This window comes from Nycticebus coucang, chromosome 6 (genome assembly GCF_027406575.1).
Source record: "Nycticebus coucang isolate mNycCou1 chromosome 6, mNycCou1.pri, whole genome shotgun sequence".
Classification (NCBI taxonomy): Eukaryota; Metazoa; Chordata; class Mammalia; order Primates; family Lorisidae; genus Nycticebus; species Nycticebus coucang.
The window spans coordinates 127,576,178-127,595,521 of record NC_069785.1 but is presented as its reverse complement, the minus strand read 5'-3'; the positions used below and the strand labels follow the sequence as shown (position 1 = coordinate 127,595,521).

Here is a 19,344-nt window from a genome sequence, read left to right as displayed (position 1 = left end):
TCTCATGCCATCTTCTCGACAATCATATGAGAATTTTTTTTTGAGAGTCTCACTCTGTCACCCTGGGTGAGTTCTGCGGCATCATAGCTCATAGCAACTTCTGTCTCTTGGACTCAAGAGATCCTCTTGCCTCCGCCTCCCAAGTAGCTGGGACTATAGGTGCCCCAAATAAGACCTGCTTATTTTTTCTATTTTCAGTAGAGACATGGGTCTTGATCTTGGTGAGGCTGGTCTCAAGCTCCTGAGCTCAATCGGTCCACCTGCCTCAGCCTCCCAGAGTGCTGGCCTTACAGGTGTGAGCCACTGCACCCATATGAGAAATCTTATGGACAAATAATGCAGGCTGAGAGAGTCAAAAATTGTGCCCAAGTTAGGCACAGTCAGGACATTAGACAGAATTCAAAATCAGTCTTTCTTTCTCTAAAGCCCAAACTGCCTCTCTGAGAGTGTGTTACTCTAGCAGAAATTGAATGTAGGATGGGGGAGGAGTTTTTGAACTAACATAAGTCGTGAAAGTAGCTTTTGCAGCACAAAGAGTCCTACTGTAATCCTTAGGCTCTGCAGCTATATAAACTTTCCCTAGTTCTTTTCTTTCTTTTTTTTTTTTGAGACAGAGTCTCACTATGTCACCCTCAGTAGACTGCTGTGGCATCATAGCTCACAGCAACCTCAAACTCTTGGGCTCAAATGATTCTCTTGCCTCAGCCTCCCAAGTAGCTGGGACCACAGGTGCCCGCCACAACACCCGGCTATTTTTAGAGACAAGGTCTCTCTCTGGCTCAGGCTGGTGAGCTAAGGCACTTTGTGTGTTTTTCACCTGGTTTTGACCCTCCCATTAGTCCCCTAAAAGCCCCACGGTGGTCACAGCACAGGCCTGTGCAGCCTATGTGCTGGCAGGCAGATGGGGGCTGAGATCTCTTCTTCACCAACAAATGTCCTACAAGAAACCCCAGTCCTACAAAGTCCCTGCCTCTCCAGCTGACCACATAGATCACAGCTGGGGACTTTCCCCAGAGGATGTGCAGACACAACAGGTCCCAGCTGTTCTCACCTCTTCCTTTGCTCCCAGGCCCTTTGGAGAGAGAACAGCTGTTTTCTCCACCATACCCCTTCGTCTCCGTTAGCACACAGGGTTCTTAGGCACAGCCTCAATAAAAGTTGTTCAGGCAAGACCATGAAAGCAGCTGGGGCCTCTTACTGTCCAGACTTAAACAGAGAAACAGTACACCAAACGGCCAAGCCAAGAAGCATCCTTGCACGACAGGAAAGAATATTTAAAGATAATTATAGAAGGTGCCAAAAAAGTACACATTTTTTTTTTTTTGAGACAGAGTCTCACTATGTCGCCCTCAGTAGAGTGCTGTCGCATCATAGCTCACAGCAACCTCAAACTCTTAGGCTTAAGTGATTCTCTTGTCTCAGCCTCCCAAGTAGCTGGGACTACAGGCGCCCGCCACAACACCTAGCTATTTTTTTGTTGTAGTTGTCATTGTTGTTTAGCAGGCCCAGGCCAGGTTCGAACCCGCCAGCCCCGGCGTATGTGGCTGGCGCCCTAACCACTGAGCTACAGGTGCCGAGCCATGTATACACCTTTTAAGAAAAGAAAAAACTATCAAGGCTGGGTGTTGTGGCTCACGTCTATAATCCTAACACTGTGGGAAGCCAAAGCAGGTGGGTGGATCGCCTGAGCTCAGGAGTTTGAGACCGGCCTGAGCCAGAGCAAGAACCTAAAAACAGAAAAACTAGCCAGGAGTTGTTGTGGGCACCTGAAGTACCTGCTACTTGGGAGGCTGAGGCAAGAGGATCACTTGAACTGAGAAGTTTCTGTTTGCTGTGAGCTGTGACACCCTGGCACTCCAATCAGGGGGCCTGGGTGAGACTCTATATCAAAAACAAACAAAACTGTATTAAAATTATAATAGTCAATATATACCTATAATTATAATATTCAATATATACCTATACATCTCTCGTATATTGCATCTTGTTTTTCTTATAATTGCAGAAGTCAAGTGTGACTCCAGTATTACAAATTTAATACAGTCTGTCTTTCCTAAAATATGTACATTTATATATTTGACATACACTTGTTGGCACCCTCTGTACGTAAAGATAACTTTGTCTGAGTAACATAATGAAATGAGACAGAAATGGGCTGTTTTTACTGCAGGGAATGGTGGAATCCTATGAACTTGACTTTAGTTTCAATTGAAACAAAAGTTTACAGAGCCTCCTAAGGTGCTGGACACTGCAGTAGGTACCTTCATCATAATTCTATTTCCTTGCTATAACGAGTTCAGCAAACAGGAAAGGAAGGCTCCGTGAAGTCAAGGGAACTCTTCTGAGCCACTAAGAGCCCAGAATGCCTGCCTGTTCACCCAGAGCTCTTTCCATCGTCCCACACCTGCCTTCTCCTGAATGTCCTCATGAACTGTACTTCTGCGAGGACAGAGGATAGGTGGGTACTGTATCACAAAAACATTATAAAAGATGTGGCCATGGTTCCCACATACCCTATGAGGGAGCAGCACAGGGTCCTCCTCCATTTATAGGGCTTTGCTGCCAAGATGTCTTCTGCAGCATCCCCCACACTGGGCATGGGGTCCTGCTTTGATCTCCACAGCACTCTGCACTTCACGCTTGCCCTATCAGAGTACTCCGCACTCCACATTGTGACTGCTTGCTTGTCTTCCGTCTCCCTTAACTTACTAGAAGCTCTGCAGAGCAAGCACACGTCTTCCATTAATTGTCATTGATTTCCCAGGACTTAGTGTATAGTAGGTATTTAACAAAGATCTGCTGAATTATTGATTGAAAGAAAGAATAGAAAGAGGAATGGAAGGATGAGTGGGTGTTGGTTTAGAATTCCCTCAAGGTTATCAGGTCTCAAAGCAATTGAGCCATTTCCCATTCTGTTCCTGACAAGTTAACTTACCCAACTTCCCTAGTTTGCCAGAAGCAGCATCAACAGTTAGTGAGGTGTAAGAGGACTGAATTTTATGACTTTCTATCCTGCCTCAATTGCCTACTGACCGTGGGATAATACGCCATTTATTTCATCTCTCTGAACCTTAGTTTTGTCATTGTAATATGATATCATGAGGCTTATTAATGATGCTTAGAATTTGGAATATGCTAGGAGGTTAAAAAAGTGACTGCTATCAATCTTAGCACTTATAACAATATATTACATCACTTTTACTTATCTTTGTTGCGTCTTTTGCCTATCATTCAATGACTGTTTTTTCTTTTTATTTATTTATTTATTTAATTTTGAGAGAGAGGGTCTCAAGCTGTTGCCCTGGGTTGAGTGCCATGGCATCAAGGCTCACAGCAACCTCCAACTTTGGGCTCAAGCGATCCTCTTGCTTCAGTTTTTCTATTTTCGGTAGAGACGGGGTCTTGATTTTGCTCAGGCTAGTCTCGAACTCATGGGCAATACAAGCAATCCACCCATCTCGGCCTCCCAGAGTGCTGGGATTACAGGCGTGAGCCACTGCACTTGGCCCAATGACTATTTTTTCTTTTTTTTTTTTTTTCAGAGTCTTACTCTGTCTCCCTGGATAGAGTGGTGTGGCATCACAGCTCACAGCAACCTCCAACTCTTGGGCTCATGCCATTCCCTTGCCTCAGCCTCCCAAGTAGTTGGGACTACCGGTGCCCACCATAATGCCTGGCTATTTTTAGAGATAAGGTCTTGCTCTGGCTCAGACTGGTCTTGAACCTGTGAGTTCAGGCAATCCTCCTGCCTCGACCTCCCAGAGTGCTAGGATTACAGGTGTGAGCCACCACACCCAGCCTAGAAACCTCAAACCCTTATTTTATTTTATTTATTTATTTATTTTTTGAGACACAGTCTCACTTTGTCAACCTCAGTAGAGTGCCATGGCGTCACAGCTCACAGCAACCTCCAGCTCCTGGGCTCAGGCGATTCTCTTGCCTCAGCCTCCCAAACAGCTGGGACCACAGGTGCCCGGCTATTTTTTTGTTGCAGTTTGCAGTTTTGGCGGGGGCCTGGTTTGAACCTTCTACCCTTAGCATATGGGGCCCGTGCTTTACTCACTGAGCCATAACACCACCCAGCAACCTCAAACTCTTAAGCTCCAGTGATCCTCTTGCCTCAGCCTCCCCAGTAGCTGGGACTACAGGCACCCACCACAATGCCTGGCCAGTTTTTCTATTTTTAGAAGAGACGGGGTTCCGGGCGGCGCCTGTGGCTCAGTGAGTAGGGCGCCGGCCCCATATGCCGAAGGTGGCGGGTTCAAACCCAGCCCCGGCCAAACTGCAACAAAATAAAAATAGCCGGGCATTGTGGCGTGCGCCTGTAGTCCCAGCTACTCAGGAGGCTGAGGCAGGAGAATCGCCTAAGCCCAGGAGTTGGAGGTTGCTGTGAGCTGTGTGACGCCACGGCACTCTACCCAAGGGCGGTACAGTGAGACTCTGTCTCTATAAAAAAAAAAAAGAAGAGACGGGGTTCCTCTCTTGCTCAAGCTGGTCTCAAACTCCTGATCTCAAGCAATCTACCCACTTTGGCCTCCCAGAGAGCTAGGATTGCAGGTGTGAGCCACACCCTCGCCATCCACAATGACTTTTAGATGGTTAACCTGTGCAATCCTTCTTCCAATGGCTTCTGTGTTCTTTCCCTCCCCTCATCTTACCTGCCTATTTAACGCAATAGCGTCTAACCAGCTTGTATCCTTCACGTTTCTCTTCCAATGCATCATGTGCTCTCGTGGTGGCTCTAAAATTCCTAGAAAGGACAGATTTATGGTAGCCATTTGGGTCCCCAGAAAGTGGGGGCGGTAGGAGAAGTGTCTAGAAGCTGCCTATTAACATCACTTTATAAAACTGAGACAATGTCAGTCCTCCATATCAAAGCAAGGGGGTAGGAAGCTTGATGCTATGAAAGGGGTGCTGAAGACCTCCACCCTTGGCCAACACTGGGGTCACTTGGAGGCAGAAACTGCCAATTTATACTTCCTAAAATATGGTCAGCATCAAGGTACTGTTTGTTAAAATTTTCTTTTTCTTTTTGGATGAGTCTAAAGAAGTTGCAGAGCAGGTTCTAGAATCCTTTGCCTCACATTAAGAACCTTTCCCAATTTAGCTTTAGACCAACTGTTCCAGAGCATTCTGCTCCAGCACCAAATTTTCTTTTTTTTCAGTTTTGGCGGAGGCTGGGTTCGAACCCACCACCCTTGGTATATGGGGCCAGCACCCTACCCACTGTGCCATAGGCGCCGCCCACCAGCACCAAAGTTTCATTTCATATGTTTCATTTCAGTCAATGCATCCTGAATGCAACACAGCTATTCCTAAGTCCACGTCTGGGAAGCCCCCATCCTGGCCCTCCCCAGGTGCTTTCTCCTAAAGTCTATTTAGCCCCCATGCCTGGCTCCAGCATAATTTCCCTTTAGACCATCCCAGCCTAAGGTGCTCCTTCTTTTGTTGGAACCCCAACTGCTTTTTTACTGTCAGGATAATTTTCTCTGGCACTTAACTACAGAACTTTCTTGTTGTTGAAACATTTCACGTGTTAATGTTTTCTCTCCCATTGCACGGAGAGGTCTATTTAGGATAAAGGACTGCCACACACCTCTTTGGGTCTTTTTTTCTTTCTTCTCTCACTCTCTCTCCCTCTCTCATTCTTTCTTTCGACAGAGTTCCACTCTGTTGCCCCAGGCTACAGTGCCATGGCCTTTACCTAGTTTACAGCAACCTCAAACTCCTGGGTTCAAGCAATCCTCCTGCCTCAGCCTCCCAAGTAGCTGGCCTACAGGTACCTCCCACAATGCCTAGCTAATTTTCCCATTTTTAGTACCCACTGAGGTCTCTCTCTTGCTCAGGCTGACCTTCTCGAGTATTAAGATTATAGGCACGAGCCAGCACACCTGACCATTTTTTTACATTTCTGTTTTTTGAGATAGGATCTTGCTCTGTCACCCAGGCTGGAGTGCAGTGGTATGACTGAGTGAATGCAGACTCAAACTCCTGAGCTTAAGCAATTCTCCTGCTTCAGCCTCCTAAGTAGCTGAGACTACAGGTGTGTGCCACCATGCCCAGCTAATATTTCCGTATTTTGTAGTAATAGGAGACTGGCTATGTTGCTCAGGCTGGTCTTGAACTCCTGAACTTGAACAATCTTTCTATCTCTGCCTCCCAGAGTGCTAGGATTATAGGCATGCGCCACAACCCCAGGCCCTATATACTTTTTTGGATTTACCCAAGGCACCCAGCCCAGTGTGGGGTCCAGGCAGGTGGGCAGCAGGTTGCTGAGTTACAAACCAACCCCAAAGAAGCTATCACTCTGCTTTTCTGGCTCTTAAACCCATTACAACAGAAAAGATACTTCAGATTTAGGGACAGTAATCTTCAGGGCCTCAAGAAACATGCTCCCCAAGAAACATGTGCCAAATACTTCCTGGCTATAATACTTTAGACCTGGGAAAACTGAGTGATCATGACCTAGTCTCAGCCTGATCTAATCATTTCCTGTGTTGGTGACTAATGACCCAGAGCTGAAGGCATCTTGTTGCCATCAGCTTGAGCAATGTGGTTTTAACACACATCTGCCTACACCCACACACATCTGTCCTCATGTGCATACAAACCCTCGAGCAATAAACAGCAATGGTGCAACCAAGTTCTTTTTCTTTTTTTTCTCCAGAGTAAATTTATTTCAGGTTAATGTGAGGGTACAAACAACCAGGTAAAAAATATTTGGTTCTGTTAGGTAGAGTCCCTGGCGTGGTTATGTCCCCCACACAAACCATTGTGTCAAACACCCCCACCTTGTGACCATTCAGTGAGAGCACCCCAACCTCTACCCCTCTTTCCCAACCCTCCCTCCAAGTTGAACTGAAATGAGATTTTCTCCTATGTGGGCATGCATCAGATCATGGACTGGCTTCATATTCCAAGTTCTTGAGAAAGGCCAGCGCCAGTGGTAGTAGAGTAGAGGCAGGGCTTTAAAAACTTGTGCAAAAATGTCATCTGTAGAGAGAAATTTAAAAGGAGAATCTGGGTGAAGAATTTTCGTGTAATTTTTTCAATTTTTGTGTATGTTTGAAATGTGGTAAAAGTTCTTAAAAATTGTAAAGCAGAAACAACAAAAAATTGCCTTTTCTATGCAATTGCCCTGCCACCTTCTTCAGCCTTTAAAAATTGTTTTTTCAGGGTGGCGCCTGTGGCTCAAGGAGTAGGGCGCCGGTCCCATATACCAGAGGTGGTGGGTTCAAACCTATCCCCGGCCAAAAACCAAAAAAAAAAAAGAAAATGTTTAAAAAAAATTGTTTTTTCAGGCAAGGCGAGGAGGCTCACACCTGTAATCCCAGTACTCTGGGAGGCCAAGGCAGGCAGATTGTCTGAGTTCACGAGTTTGAGACCAGCCTGATCTAGAGGGAGACACCGTCTCCAAAAATAAGTCAGTCACTGTGACAGGTGCCTGTAATCTCAGCTACTTGGGAGGTTGAGGCAAGAGAATAGCTTAAACCCAGGAGTGTGAGGTTGCTGTGAGCTATGATGCCACTGCACTCTACTGGGGGCCACAAAGTGAGACTGTCTCAAAAAAAAAATTAAAAATCGTTTTTTCAATATATTCAGATGCAAATTATGGTTGTAAATATATCAATTTCTCCTATTACACAAGAAGTATAAAATGTAAAATAAAGGTACTTCAGAGTTGAGACCTTTTAAATACTTTATAATATAAAAAATGATATTTTAAAATATTATAGTAATAACATTAGAATAAAGGATTTGAATCCTTAAAACCTCGTGATCTAAGGCAAGATATTCAGCCATTTCTAAGTTATGGTATCCTCATATTTAAGATGGAATTAAAGGGTGGCACCTGTGGCTCAAGGAGTAGGGCGCCAGTCTCATATGCTAGAGGTGGTGGGTTCAAACCCAGCCCCGGCCAAAAACCTCAAAAAAAATAAAAAGATGGAATTAAAAATGGCTATCACTTGGTGTTATCATGAGAATTATATAAAAAGGTAGATAATATGATCTCTGGTCCAAATATATCAGTATCCATGATATATTTGTTCTAAAATTTAAAAGAAAATGTCAGTTACTGAGTTCTACTTACTGTGTGTTCTCATGCCTAAAAAAGCATCTGGCAAAGTGGCTGAATAATAGTTATTGAAGGCAGGAGTGAATGAATACTGTAATCCTACAACTTGCGCCCCCACTAAGAATAGCCCCTGCTTTTCCAAATCTTCTGGGTGATCTAGTGAGAGACCCATAACCTTTCCAGGCCTCTGTTTTCCTCATCTATGAAATGGGGCTAAGCACTAGCCGATCGGAGAGGATTAAAAGCCCTGGAGAGATGGGAAAACTCAGCAAGCATGTGAGGGCTTAATTAATCTCTCTTTCTTACAGCATGCTTCTGCAGGCTCCGGCCTCAGCTCCTGTTAGGGGCTCAGCTGAGGCTGAAGGTGCGCAATTGCATCCTCCAGCCTCAGAGGGTGGAAGCAGCAGCTCTCCAGAGGTGACCAAAGACAAGCAGGTCCAGGGTTTCTGAGAGGCCCAGGGCTGGTGTCCAGGCGATTGCAATCTGAGCACGGCCTTTGCTGCCCTTTCTTCCTCTCTCCCCCTCCTGCCAACACTTAGCCCAAGGGTCCAGAGGGGCAGACCCCCAGTGACCGATCCAGGGCAGGTCTGCTCTGCTCCTGGACCTCGCCGTCCGCCCGCGTCTAGCAGCCGCCTCTTGCCCTCTGCCGGCCTGGTTGGCAGCGGTCCTGGCGCCTGGGGAGTGTGGACCCCAGAACTCCCCTAATCCCATTCCCTCTGCCTTTTCTTTTCTTTCTGAACGAAGCTGGCACTTATTTTGGCCAGGGCCACGTGCAAAGTGTTTTACTCCAATGCTTTTTTTTTGGAGACAGCGTCTCACTCTCTGTTGCCCAGGCTAGAGTGCAATGGCATGGCCATAGCTCACAATGTCAAATTTCTGAGGTGGCATCAGCCTCCCCAGGAACTGGGACTACAGGTGCCTGCCACAACGCCCCATTGACTTTTCTATTTTCGTGGAGACAGGTCTCACTCCTGCTCAGGCTGGTCTGGAACTCCTGAGCTCCAGGGATCCTCTTGCCTCCGCCTTCTAGAGTGTTGGGATTACAGACATGAGCCACTGTATCCTGGCCTCTAGTGCCTCTAATTTTTTTTTTTTTTTTTTTTTTTTTTTTTGGTTTTTGGCTGGGGCTAGGTTTGAACCCGCCACCTCTGGCATATGGGACCAGAGCCCTACTCCTTGAGCCACAGGCTTTTTTGAGACAGAATCTCACCATGCTGCCCTCAGTAGAGTGCCTGGGTCACAGCTCCCAGCAACCTCAAACTCCTGGGCTCAAGCGATTCTCTTGCCTCAGCCTCCCAAGTAGCTGGGACTACTGGAGCCCACCACAACCCCCGGCCACTTTTTTGTTGCAGTTGTCATTGTTGTTTAGCTGGCCCAGGCCAGGTTCCAACCCACCACCACCCTTGGTGCATGTGGCTGGCACCGCAACCACTGTGCTAGGGGCGCCGAGCCGCTCTAGTGCTTCTTCAAGGATTAGCTACTGTAAATACTGCAGAGAGAGAGAGAGAGAGAATATGAATGCAGTCGAAGGGGCCAAGGGAGAGCAAGGCCAAGTGCGGCTGCCGGGTGCCAAAGCAGGCCTTGGGTCAGAAAAGCAACAACCAAAGGCTGTGTGACGGTCTTAACTGCACACTTCCACGCTCAGCTGTCAGTGTGGTCAGCCTGGCAGCTTCATCCAGAAAAAAAAATCATAATAATAAAACAGACGAGGAGCGGAGGAGAGAGGAGGGAAGAGGGCCGAGAAGAATGTAAATAAGAGAAATGGAGAGAGAGTGAGAAAGAGATGGACGAGGAGAAATGACAGATTTGTGAGAAAAATGGAAGCAGAAAGAGTGTGGGAGAGAAAAAGAATGTGAGGGAGAAGCGCAGAGGACAGAGCGAGACCGGGCAGAGGCTCTCACGAGGCCTCCTCCGGGGGCTCCTGGCCCAAGTGTTACGGATTCCCTCCCCGATGGGATCAACCCGGCCCTGGTGCCCCTCGGCCCTCCCTGTCCGGCCCACTCACCCTGCTCCTCGGCAGAGCGGCCCCCACTGCTAACCCCCGACGCTGGAGGGAAGGAGGGAGGGCGCGAGGGAGGGGCTGCGGTAGGAGGCAACCATGTGGTTCCAGCTCAATTTTTTTTCCCTCTCTCTTTCTCCACTCCTTTTTCTTTCCAAACAGGGAAAAGTGTTCCACGAAGCGGTAGCGGCTTTTCGCTGCGCCTTTCCCTCCCTGACCCTGGTCTGGCTCCCGTCCGGGCGCGAGCCGGTGGGGCGAGCTTTGGAAGCCCCGGTGCGCCCGGGAGCGCAGGGCCGCCTCCCGCGCCCGCACATGGCCGCAGCCACCCCGCGCGCACCCCGAGGCGCCGCGCCCAGCTCGCCGCAGGTCCATCGGCTGCTCCCCGCCGCCCCGCAGCCAGGCAGCGGCTGAGCGGGGAAGTGCCCGCGTCCGGAGATCGGGATGTGCCCCCTCCTTCTCATCTTGCTAGGTGAGTGCCTCGGGGAGGGCGGGAGTGTGGATGGCCGCGGGCAAACACAGCCCTGCCTCGGGGGACACCGGTTCCCAACGGTTGTCGCCGCAGCCCCTGGGGTGAGTCGACTCTTCCATCCCTGCCTCCCGGCCACAGAGGAGCACATCTGGCAGCGGAGGAACGCCCAGTCGGCCATCGAATTGTCCAGCACATCTGGGCCCTTTAGCAGACTCAGGGGCCGGGGGTGCTTCCTGCTCGAGTTTGGCAGTGAACTGATGTTCTGGGTTCTTTTTAGGGGGGCGTTTAGTTTCAGGAACATCTGAGAAAACTGGGGGTTTGGGAGAGGGAAGGTTTATCCAGGAATTTTTGTGCCAGGTTCCTGCGGGTGGGGGGAATTTTCTTGTTTCCAGCGTGCGCCTCCGAGGGCTCATATTAGAAACAGATGTGTTGAAGGGTGCACCGCAAGGAATGGGGAAAAGGCAGGGGAGGAGAGGACATTGGAGAGGAAAAAAGGGCAAGGCACCCAGAACCCCAGGAAGTGCAAAAGCCCAGAGTGGCACAGGGAAGGAAGGAGAAGGGCAAGGAGAGAGGAAAACAGAGCCCTGGACTGTGAAGCTGAAGAGCAGGGCAGACTGAGCCCGCCCAGTGAGGACTTGGAGAAAACTGAGCAGACGAGCCCGGACAGAGGGAAATCTGGCCCTGTACCGCTTTTTCCTGAAACAGGCTCTGGTGCAAAAAGAGGAGGCCTCCCGAGGAGTTCCCTCCTGGGGTCCCCACTCCTGGGGTTCTCTCTCCTGGTGTCCCCCCAGGCGGGACCCCTGAGGCCTCAGAGGCCCTAACGCTCCGGCTCATAGCCTGGGCTGGAAGCAGGCAGCTTTGCAGAACAGGACCCCTCTGGGATGTGCACAGCAAGAGGGACAAGAAGGGGACTATGACTATCTGAGGTGCCACGGCAAGGGAGGCAGACCCGCAGGGCTGAAGAAAAGTTGTGCTTTGCACTGTGGCAGTGTGGGACCCACCTGGAGACAGGACCAAGAGTTAGATGGAGTTCAGAAGACCCAAAAGTTGACCAGGTGTGGTGGGAAGTGAGGGCTGCCCCGGACACCGGGCGGTGGGGGAACTAGTCCTGGCTTTGAACTGACAAGCTGGGTGACCTCAACTTACTCCCTACCCAGGCTTCTGTTTCCTTTGCTCTAAAACTGAAAGACTAGATGCTTCCGGAGTCCCATCTAGCTCCTACAGCCTACAGGAGTCTGGTGGAGGCTGGTGTCTAGAACTACCAAATAAAAGTGAATGGGCACTAAAAAGTCACCCTAAACTAGGTGGCTGGAATTCTCTGTCTTTTTTGAAACCTTACAGACAACTAGGTCATATGCACGCCTGTCTAGGCCAGCCTAAGACTGATCATCACTCAAGTTAGAGGAATTAGAGGGGTGGACTTGCCCAAATGATTGCTCAAGTAGGGCAGGTGGGAAGGCGCTGTTTTCTAAGTTCTTTTAGCCAAGTGTTGCAATACGATTCTTGTGCACACACGGCACAGCTGTATGACACCTTTCTTACCTTTACTGGCCTCTACCACTAAGCTACCAATCACCAGAATCAAACTTCAGAGTCCCCTTTTTAAAGCCAGCTAGCAGTCACTAAGGCCTTGTTATAAGGAGGACTTCTTACATACTATCTAGGTAACTCATTTATTCTTCACACCAACCCCATTGGTTGCCTATTGTTACCACCCTTATTTTACAGAAGAAATCAGGGTACAAAGAGATCAGGTAACTCACTCACGACCACAACTTATCATTAGCAGAGACGGGATTTGACTGCAGCTGTCTGCCTGCAGAGAGCACTCGCCGAGTGCCGTGCAGTACAGCCTCCTGCTACAGCAGTGACTCAAAGATACTCTCAGAGCCAAGACCAGCCCTCTTCTTCCAACAGAAGATGTTAGTATGATCCTGCCGTATAGGCGTAGTCCGAGGAAGGGAAACAGAACTAACAGTTTTTGAGCACAACCTGCTTCTATAGCAGCCCCATATTGGGTACAGTTTACAGTGGAAAGTGAACAATGACTTTGGTCACACGGTAAGTTGAAATCATCTGACGTGCTGAGATGTGACCACACCGGCGATTGTCATTCTCTTAGTTCACAAGAAGGGAGGAATTGACCAAAACATGGATCCAAAGATGTCACTGATGTACTGGCCTTTGTTCATTGAGTGCCTACTGTATGTAATTACACTTCTGATGAGAAAACAGTCTGTTTGAGTTGCTACTCTATCTTTATATAGAAGCTACCTCTCATAATGTCTTTCTTGGGTCTATTTTTATAAATTTGTTACAAACTACAGCCAGGAAGAAGAGAAAAGGAGACTGCTGACTTAGAATTCTATCTGACAGGATTCTCATCATCCATGCCTACTGTTAAGCTTTTGCCACACTTCAGCCTTTGTCAGGCATGCTCAGACTTAAGATTTCCCCACTCTCCATTGATTGAACTGTTTAAGTAAGAGATAGGCATGGGAGGAGAGCAACACTGAAGGACCCTCTGCCTGGGTCGGAAGCCCATAGTTGGAGCAGTTCATTGGACTGGATGGATTAGTCCTTACTTGCACGAAGGTTATGAGTTGTGGTGTGTTTGGGCACTCTTTAGTAAACCAAAACCAAAATCCACAGAATTTCCTGAATCTTAAAATCACCTAGTGGTCCTATAAGGGGGCGGTTCTGGGGCTGCTTCTGCTCACAGGTATCGTGATTTTTAGTTTCTTTTTTTTCTAGAGAATTCACAGTATCAGAGGGGGTCTGGGAGAGCTGAGAGCATTCACGGTCTCAGCAAGGACAGGCAGTGGGCTCTTTGCTTCCTGGACCTGCCAGAGAGTGAGGTCAAATCTCTACCCGTCTGATGTGAATGAACAAGTAGAGCTGTGACCCCCAAGGAGGAGAGAGAAGGGGGTCTCCAGCCCAGCCCCTCCTCTGGCCACTACCCTGGCCCCTCCCTTGCTGTTCAGGCTCTCATTATTCCACTATAACTTCTCTCTGGGACTGCTGCACCATATTTTAGTCCGGCCTGTCTTCCTAGTCATCTGACTCACTGCCACCCAAGTACCTTCATGAGGCAGCTAGTATGATGCTAAGAGCTTGGCCTTAAGAATCTGGCAAGCTCTCTGGGTTCCTGTTCTGACTCTGTTGTCTAAAATAGGGGTGTGGTGGGCTGGAGGATCTTGAATTCAGTATTTCTATAATTCTATGATCTCTCCTCTTCCAATAGTCTTTAGTAGTTTCATTGCTTTTAGTGTTAAGTATAAACACTTCATTCTGATATGAAAGATTGCACACAATATCATTCATCCCACCACCACCAGATTCCTCTCCAGGGAATGGATTGCTTCCTGTGCCCCAAACTTGTCCCATGCCTCTTTCTGATTCTGTGTTTTGTTTATGATAATCACTCCACCAAGAATGCCTCCTTATTCCCTGCCCTGCAGATCAAAATCTCATTCACCCTCAAAGTCTCACCTTAAAGGCCACTTCTTCCATATGCCCGTCCATGGTTCCACCAGCTGAATAAACTCACTCTGTCTTTCCTTTGAAGCCCAACAGCCTCCCTCTTACGTTACTTACATTAGAGTGCCCCAAATGCTTATCTAGAGTGTAAGCTCCAGGAAGGTAGGGCTGTGTCTTACTAGTCTATGTACCACCTGTGGTACCTGCAGAAACATTGTAAACTATTTGTTAAGATCAGAGTTTTTGAAACTTTTGAAATAGCTAATGTCAAGAGAGGGGAAAGATTTTAGGATTATTCCTGTTTGACTGTGGGACACTGGTCAGGAGGAGGACAGTTTCAATTCAGTTTCCACTTATGCTTTCTTGTCCATTAATCCAAATAAGACCAGGTCCTGTTTTTAAAAAATTCTCCATAGAACATTACAGGGATGGTGACCAGATAATAAATTTGTTATATAAACTTATTTTGTCATATTGAGTGTGTTAGGATGAGATTAACAATAGACTTCTCCATCGAAACTTCTGCCAGGATGAATGCATAGTCCTTTGGTCCACAGTATAACAGCAAGTCTCAGTAGGATTCCGTGCCCTTCCCTCGTCTTCCTACATTAATGATGATGGTCATAATAATGATATATTCCCAGTAGGCTCATATCTTGTCTCATCCTATTTTTGTCTTGTGCTCAGCTGGGCAGTGAACACACAAGTGTATTTCATGAATGTATCTAATGATGATAGACATTTTATAAAGTTAGAGTCAAAGATTATCAGAACTGGGGAAAAGCTAAGAGTCTGTCTAAAGCAGTGGTTCTCAACCTTCCTAATGCTGCGGCCCTTTAATACAGTTCCTGTGGGTCGCGACCCACAGGTTAAGAACCGCTGGTCTAAATCAATGGTTCTTAAAATTTTGAGTCACAGGCCCCTCTGAAAATCTAATGAAAACCACAAAACTGCTTCACAGGAAAAGATACATAGACATTAAACCTTGCCAATAATTTCTAGGCCTCATTGACCTCCTGGTAGCGTTCCTTGGAACCCGAATTAATCCTTTTCTTTCTCTCTCTCTTTTTTTTTTGAGACAGAATCTCATTGAATGTTGTGGCATCATATTTCACAGCAAACTCAAACTCTTGGGCTCAAGTGATCCCCTTGCCTTAGCCTCTTGAATACCTGGGACTGCAGGTACCCCCCACAATGCCCCACTAGTTAGTTAGTTTTTCTATTCTTAGTAGAGACGAGGTCTCGCTTTTGTTCAGGCTGGTTTTAAACTTCTGAGCTCAGGCAATCCACCCTCCTTGGCCTCCGGAGTGCTAGGATTGCAGGTGTGAGCCACCACACTCTGCCCCAAATTTATGTTAGAGAGATTTGGATAAGGTTCATAGCTAGTTTAATAAAAGAATCAAGATTAAAACCCTAATTCCATGATCTGTCCTGTTAGACATTCTTTTTTTTTTTTTTTTTTTTGCAGTTTTTGGCTGGGGCTGGGTTTGACCCCGCCACCTCTGGCATATGGGTCCAGTGCCCTACTCCTTTGAGCCACAGGCACTGCCCGACATTCTTGAAATAAAAGTCTCTCCCTCCTTTACAACTCATCTAGTTAAGCTTTAAGATCAGAGTTGCTCTCCTATAGCTTCCGTTAAGTGAGCTAAATGCTAAATAATTGGCATTGGTTTTTATGTTGAGAAATTGCCTGAAAAATAGGGCAGATGTCGCAACATATTCTGGAAACTTCTTCAGTGTCAGTGTCATGTAAGATATCTGTTGATGTATTCAGGAGAAAGAAATAATACCCAAAGTCCCAAAGACATTGGTGTACGTACATAGGAACGAGACTGAAAATCAATAGCTCTAGATCCTTTATAATTTTTCTGGGTTATCCAGGGCATGTTATATCACTCTGACCCTCAGTTTCCTCCTCTCTAAAAAGAGGATATTAGACTAAGGTTATCTCTCTAAGTTTCCTTATGCCACTAACGTTCTCTGAGTTTTTAATACTGAGAATTTGTGAGCTGGTTAAGATCTGGTTGTGATTAGGAACACATGGGTGTCCCTATGCTTACCTGATTTTTTCAGGCACTATCCACTTATGGCAATGGGTAGCATGTGATTTTAAGTCCAGAAGGGCTCACTGATATGAAGGGAGCAGTGACCTTCATCCTGGAGCCACTCTATGGCACTGTTAGCCAGGGAACACTACTCAGGGTCAGGATGATGGCCAGATCCCCCTGCCCAGGAAGTTTATCAACTGAAATACTCACCCAAAGGACCTTATCCCAAGCAAAGTTACCTACAAAACAACTCCAAGTCATGGAATACTATTCAGCCATTAAAAAAGTGGAGACTTTACAGCCTTTTGTATTAACCTGGATGGAAGTGGAACACATTATTCTTAATAAAGGATCACAAGAATGGAGAAGCATGAATCCTATGTACTCAATTTTGATATGAGGACAATTAATGACAACTAATGACGTGGTGGGGGTGGGGGTGGGGGAAGGGGAGAGCAGAGAGAGAGAAGGAGGGAGGGGGGTGGAGTCTTGGTTGTGACACACCTTTTGGGGGCAAGACACGATTGTAAGAGGGACTTTGCCTAACAAATGCAATCATTGTAACCTGGTTTCTTGTACCCTCAATGAATCCCCAACAATAAAAAACAGCAACAACAAAACCTCCAAGGATGGTCATTACGGATAAACTTTTGTAAAGGATCTGTGATGTAAAACTATCATATTTGTGAGCATTAAGCATTTTCTTCTATTTTTAAAATTAAGACATAATTTACATATAATAAAGTATATCTATTAATTATATAGCTGAATGGATTCCTTGCATGGATTTCGATTTGTGGCTGGATTTTGAAATATGAATTGCATGTAATTAGCCCACATTTAGTACCTTGAGAGGGTATTATATGGGTAGGAATATTGCAACTGTGTAATTAATTTCTAACATCTGTACAAGGCTTAGCAGTTTGCAAAGTGCCTTCACGTGGCTTATCTCACCTTCAAATCACTCTTTGAGAATAAATGTCATCATTACTCCATTTTAAAGATACATAAACAGAGGCTCAGAGAAATAAAATGAGATTCTCAAGAAGACCCCGTTAGTAAATAGCTAAACTGAGACACTAACCCAGGACTTAGGATTCCACTCACCAGGAAACACACAGTTATTCTGACATCAAGGCTCTGTGTTACCAAGAAGAGAGGGTCAGGCTGAAGCAGAGGCTTCATTTACAGGAAGCCAAAAGATAAATCCCAAGTAGAAAATTCTCTCCCCTTCCCCTAATCCATTTAAATGATTAAGAAATAGTTTGTTTGGGGCGCCAGCCCCATATGCCGAGGGTGGCGGGTTCAAACCCAGCCCCAGCCAAACTGCAACAAAAAAAAATAGCCGGGCGTTGTGGCGGGCGCCTGTAGTCCCAGCTGCTCGGGAGGCTGAGGCAAGAGAATCACGTAAGTCCAAGAGTTAGAGGTTGCTGTGAGCCGTGTGACGCCACGGCACTCTACCCGAGGGCAGTACAGTGAGACTCTGTCTCTACAAAAAAAAAAAAAAAAAAGAAAGAAATAGTTTGTTTGGATTACTGACTATTGTTTATAACCCAAAACTGATGCCTGTACTGTGTACGTGGATTACTAGTCCTTCTAATTATTCAAAAGACTCTTGCGGTACTCAAGGCTATTGTTATAGAGACCTTGCCCTGCTTTGGGGTCACAGAGCTTTCCTTACTAGCACAGATCCTGGGGCTGAGGAGGCAAAGGTTTATGGATTGGGTATAATTCTCCTTTCATCCTGCCTTTTCTAGTTAAATTCCTGTTTCCGGCAGTTCTATTTGTTTCCTAAAGAAAGAATGCAGTCTGCACCTTCCTCCTCCCCCAAATTCTGGTTATCTGAGCTTCCTAACAGTCTGGATTCTGGAAAAATAAAAGTTTGTTTCCTTTGGCACTCTATGGACCAAAATGGGAAAGAATGCTGAAATCAAACCTTTATTTTGTTAGCAACAGTCAGTGGGTCACTGTGTGTGTAGCCTCAGCCGGAGTCTGGCGGTGATAAGACTGAATGCGGCTTTGTTTCAAGGGAAGGCAGGGGAGAAAGCTGCTCCCTTTGAGCCCATATTGAGAGGAGAAAATGGGCAACTGAGCTTTAGAATAGCTCCCCAGTGGGTGTAGAATATTGGAGGATTTTCTAAAGAGAGGCAGCAGAGGGGATCTGGAGAGTTCAGGTCACAAAGGGTGACAGGGAGAAGAAAGGAAAGGAGGAGGGGGAGGAAGGAGAGGAGGATGAAGGCGTAGAGACAGCAGAGGATGAAAAACTAAGCCAAGCCGACCTCCCGGTGTTTGCAGAGCGGCTTCTCCGGGCACATTCTATTTCATGGATGGCAGGAGCAGCCACTGATCTTCCTTTTAAGCTCATCCTTAGCACTCACATCTATTCTGTACCATTTCCAACTTCATTCAGACACTCTCACAAAACAATTACAGAAGGGACACACCTTCTATAAAGACTCCAGGCCCTGAGAATCCACGAATACAAAAGGCACAGCTTCTAGCTTCCAGGAACTCAGCCCAGTGGGGGGAGACGTATTCATACACAAGGAGTTACAGATCTAGGAGGCTGCCATCACCCAGGAAAGTACCCAGGATTCTAGGAGTTCCAGGAGGAGGCAACTTCATTATGTGCTGTCTTGGGGAGAAGGGGCATTTCTTCTTGCACAGGTCCTCAGGGACTGTGTCTGATATTCCTTGCACATCAGCGATGGCTCATCCATCAGCATCAGAAAGGAGGGATTAATCAGTGTGTGTCCTTGGCGTTCAGCCAGGGACTTCGTGGAGGAAACAAGCCTCGCTATGTCCTTGCCCATTGAAAGTTATGGTCTCATTCTTCATCAGAACCTGCCAGCCACATAGCTACCTGAGTTCCTCATCCCCCATGGGGGATGTTTTAAAAAAGAAAGAAAGGCATATCCAGGAATGTGGATCTCTTGATGAAGATTAGCTGTCTCAGCAGCCAAGCTTTGGACAATGGTTTTTCCTTGAAGCCTTTCTGTCCCAGAAGCCATCCATTGCATTGAACAGGGAGTCAGCCCCTGACTCTTCTTTTCTTGGTCGGGGAGGAGAGAGGCAAAGTCAAATCACTGGGAGGGAAATGGCTTTGTGACTTCCTTGCTAAAATTTAGGTTTGGGTTTGTGGGGATTGTTCAGACTCGGAGCAATAAGCCTTCTAACCCTCTGTCACTTCTCATTATTTCCAATGACAGTTTCAATTATTTCCAATCACTCTTCAAGAGAAGAGTGGGGGAAGGGGCCTAGGGCTTCTGTG

At 46.9% G+C, this 19,344-nt stretch overlaps 1 protein-coding gene across 1 annotated transcript in view; it reads left to right on the top strand.

Annotated features, from left to right (window-relative positions):
* Nucleotides 1–10,155: 10,155 nt before the first annotated feature.
* Nucleotides 10,156–19,344, top strand: part of CLMP (CXADR like membrane protein) — a 102,594-nt gene continuing 93,405 nt past the window's right edge. Inside the window, exon 1 of the mRNA XM_053594711.1 lies at nt 10,156–10,545. Coding sequence (XP_053450686.1) covers nt 10,518–10,545 — 28 coding nt within the window. The 5' untranslated portion in view covers nt 10,156–10,517. The remainder of the gene's footprint in view (nt 10,546–19,344) is intronic.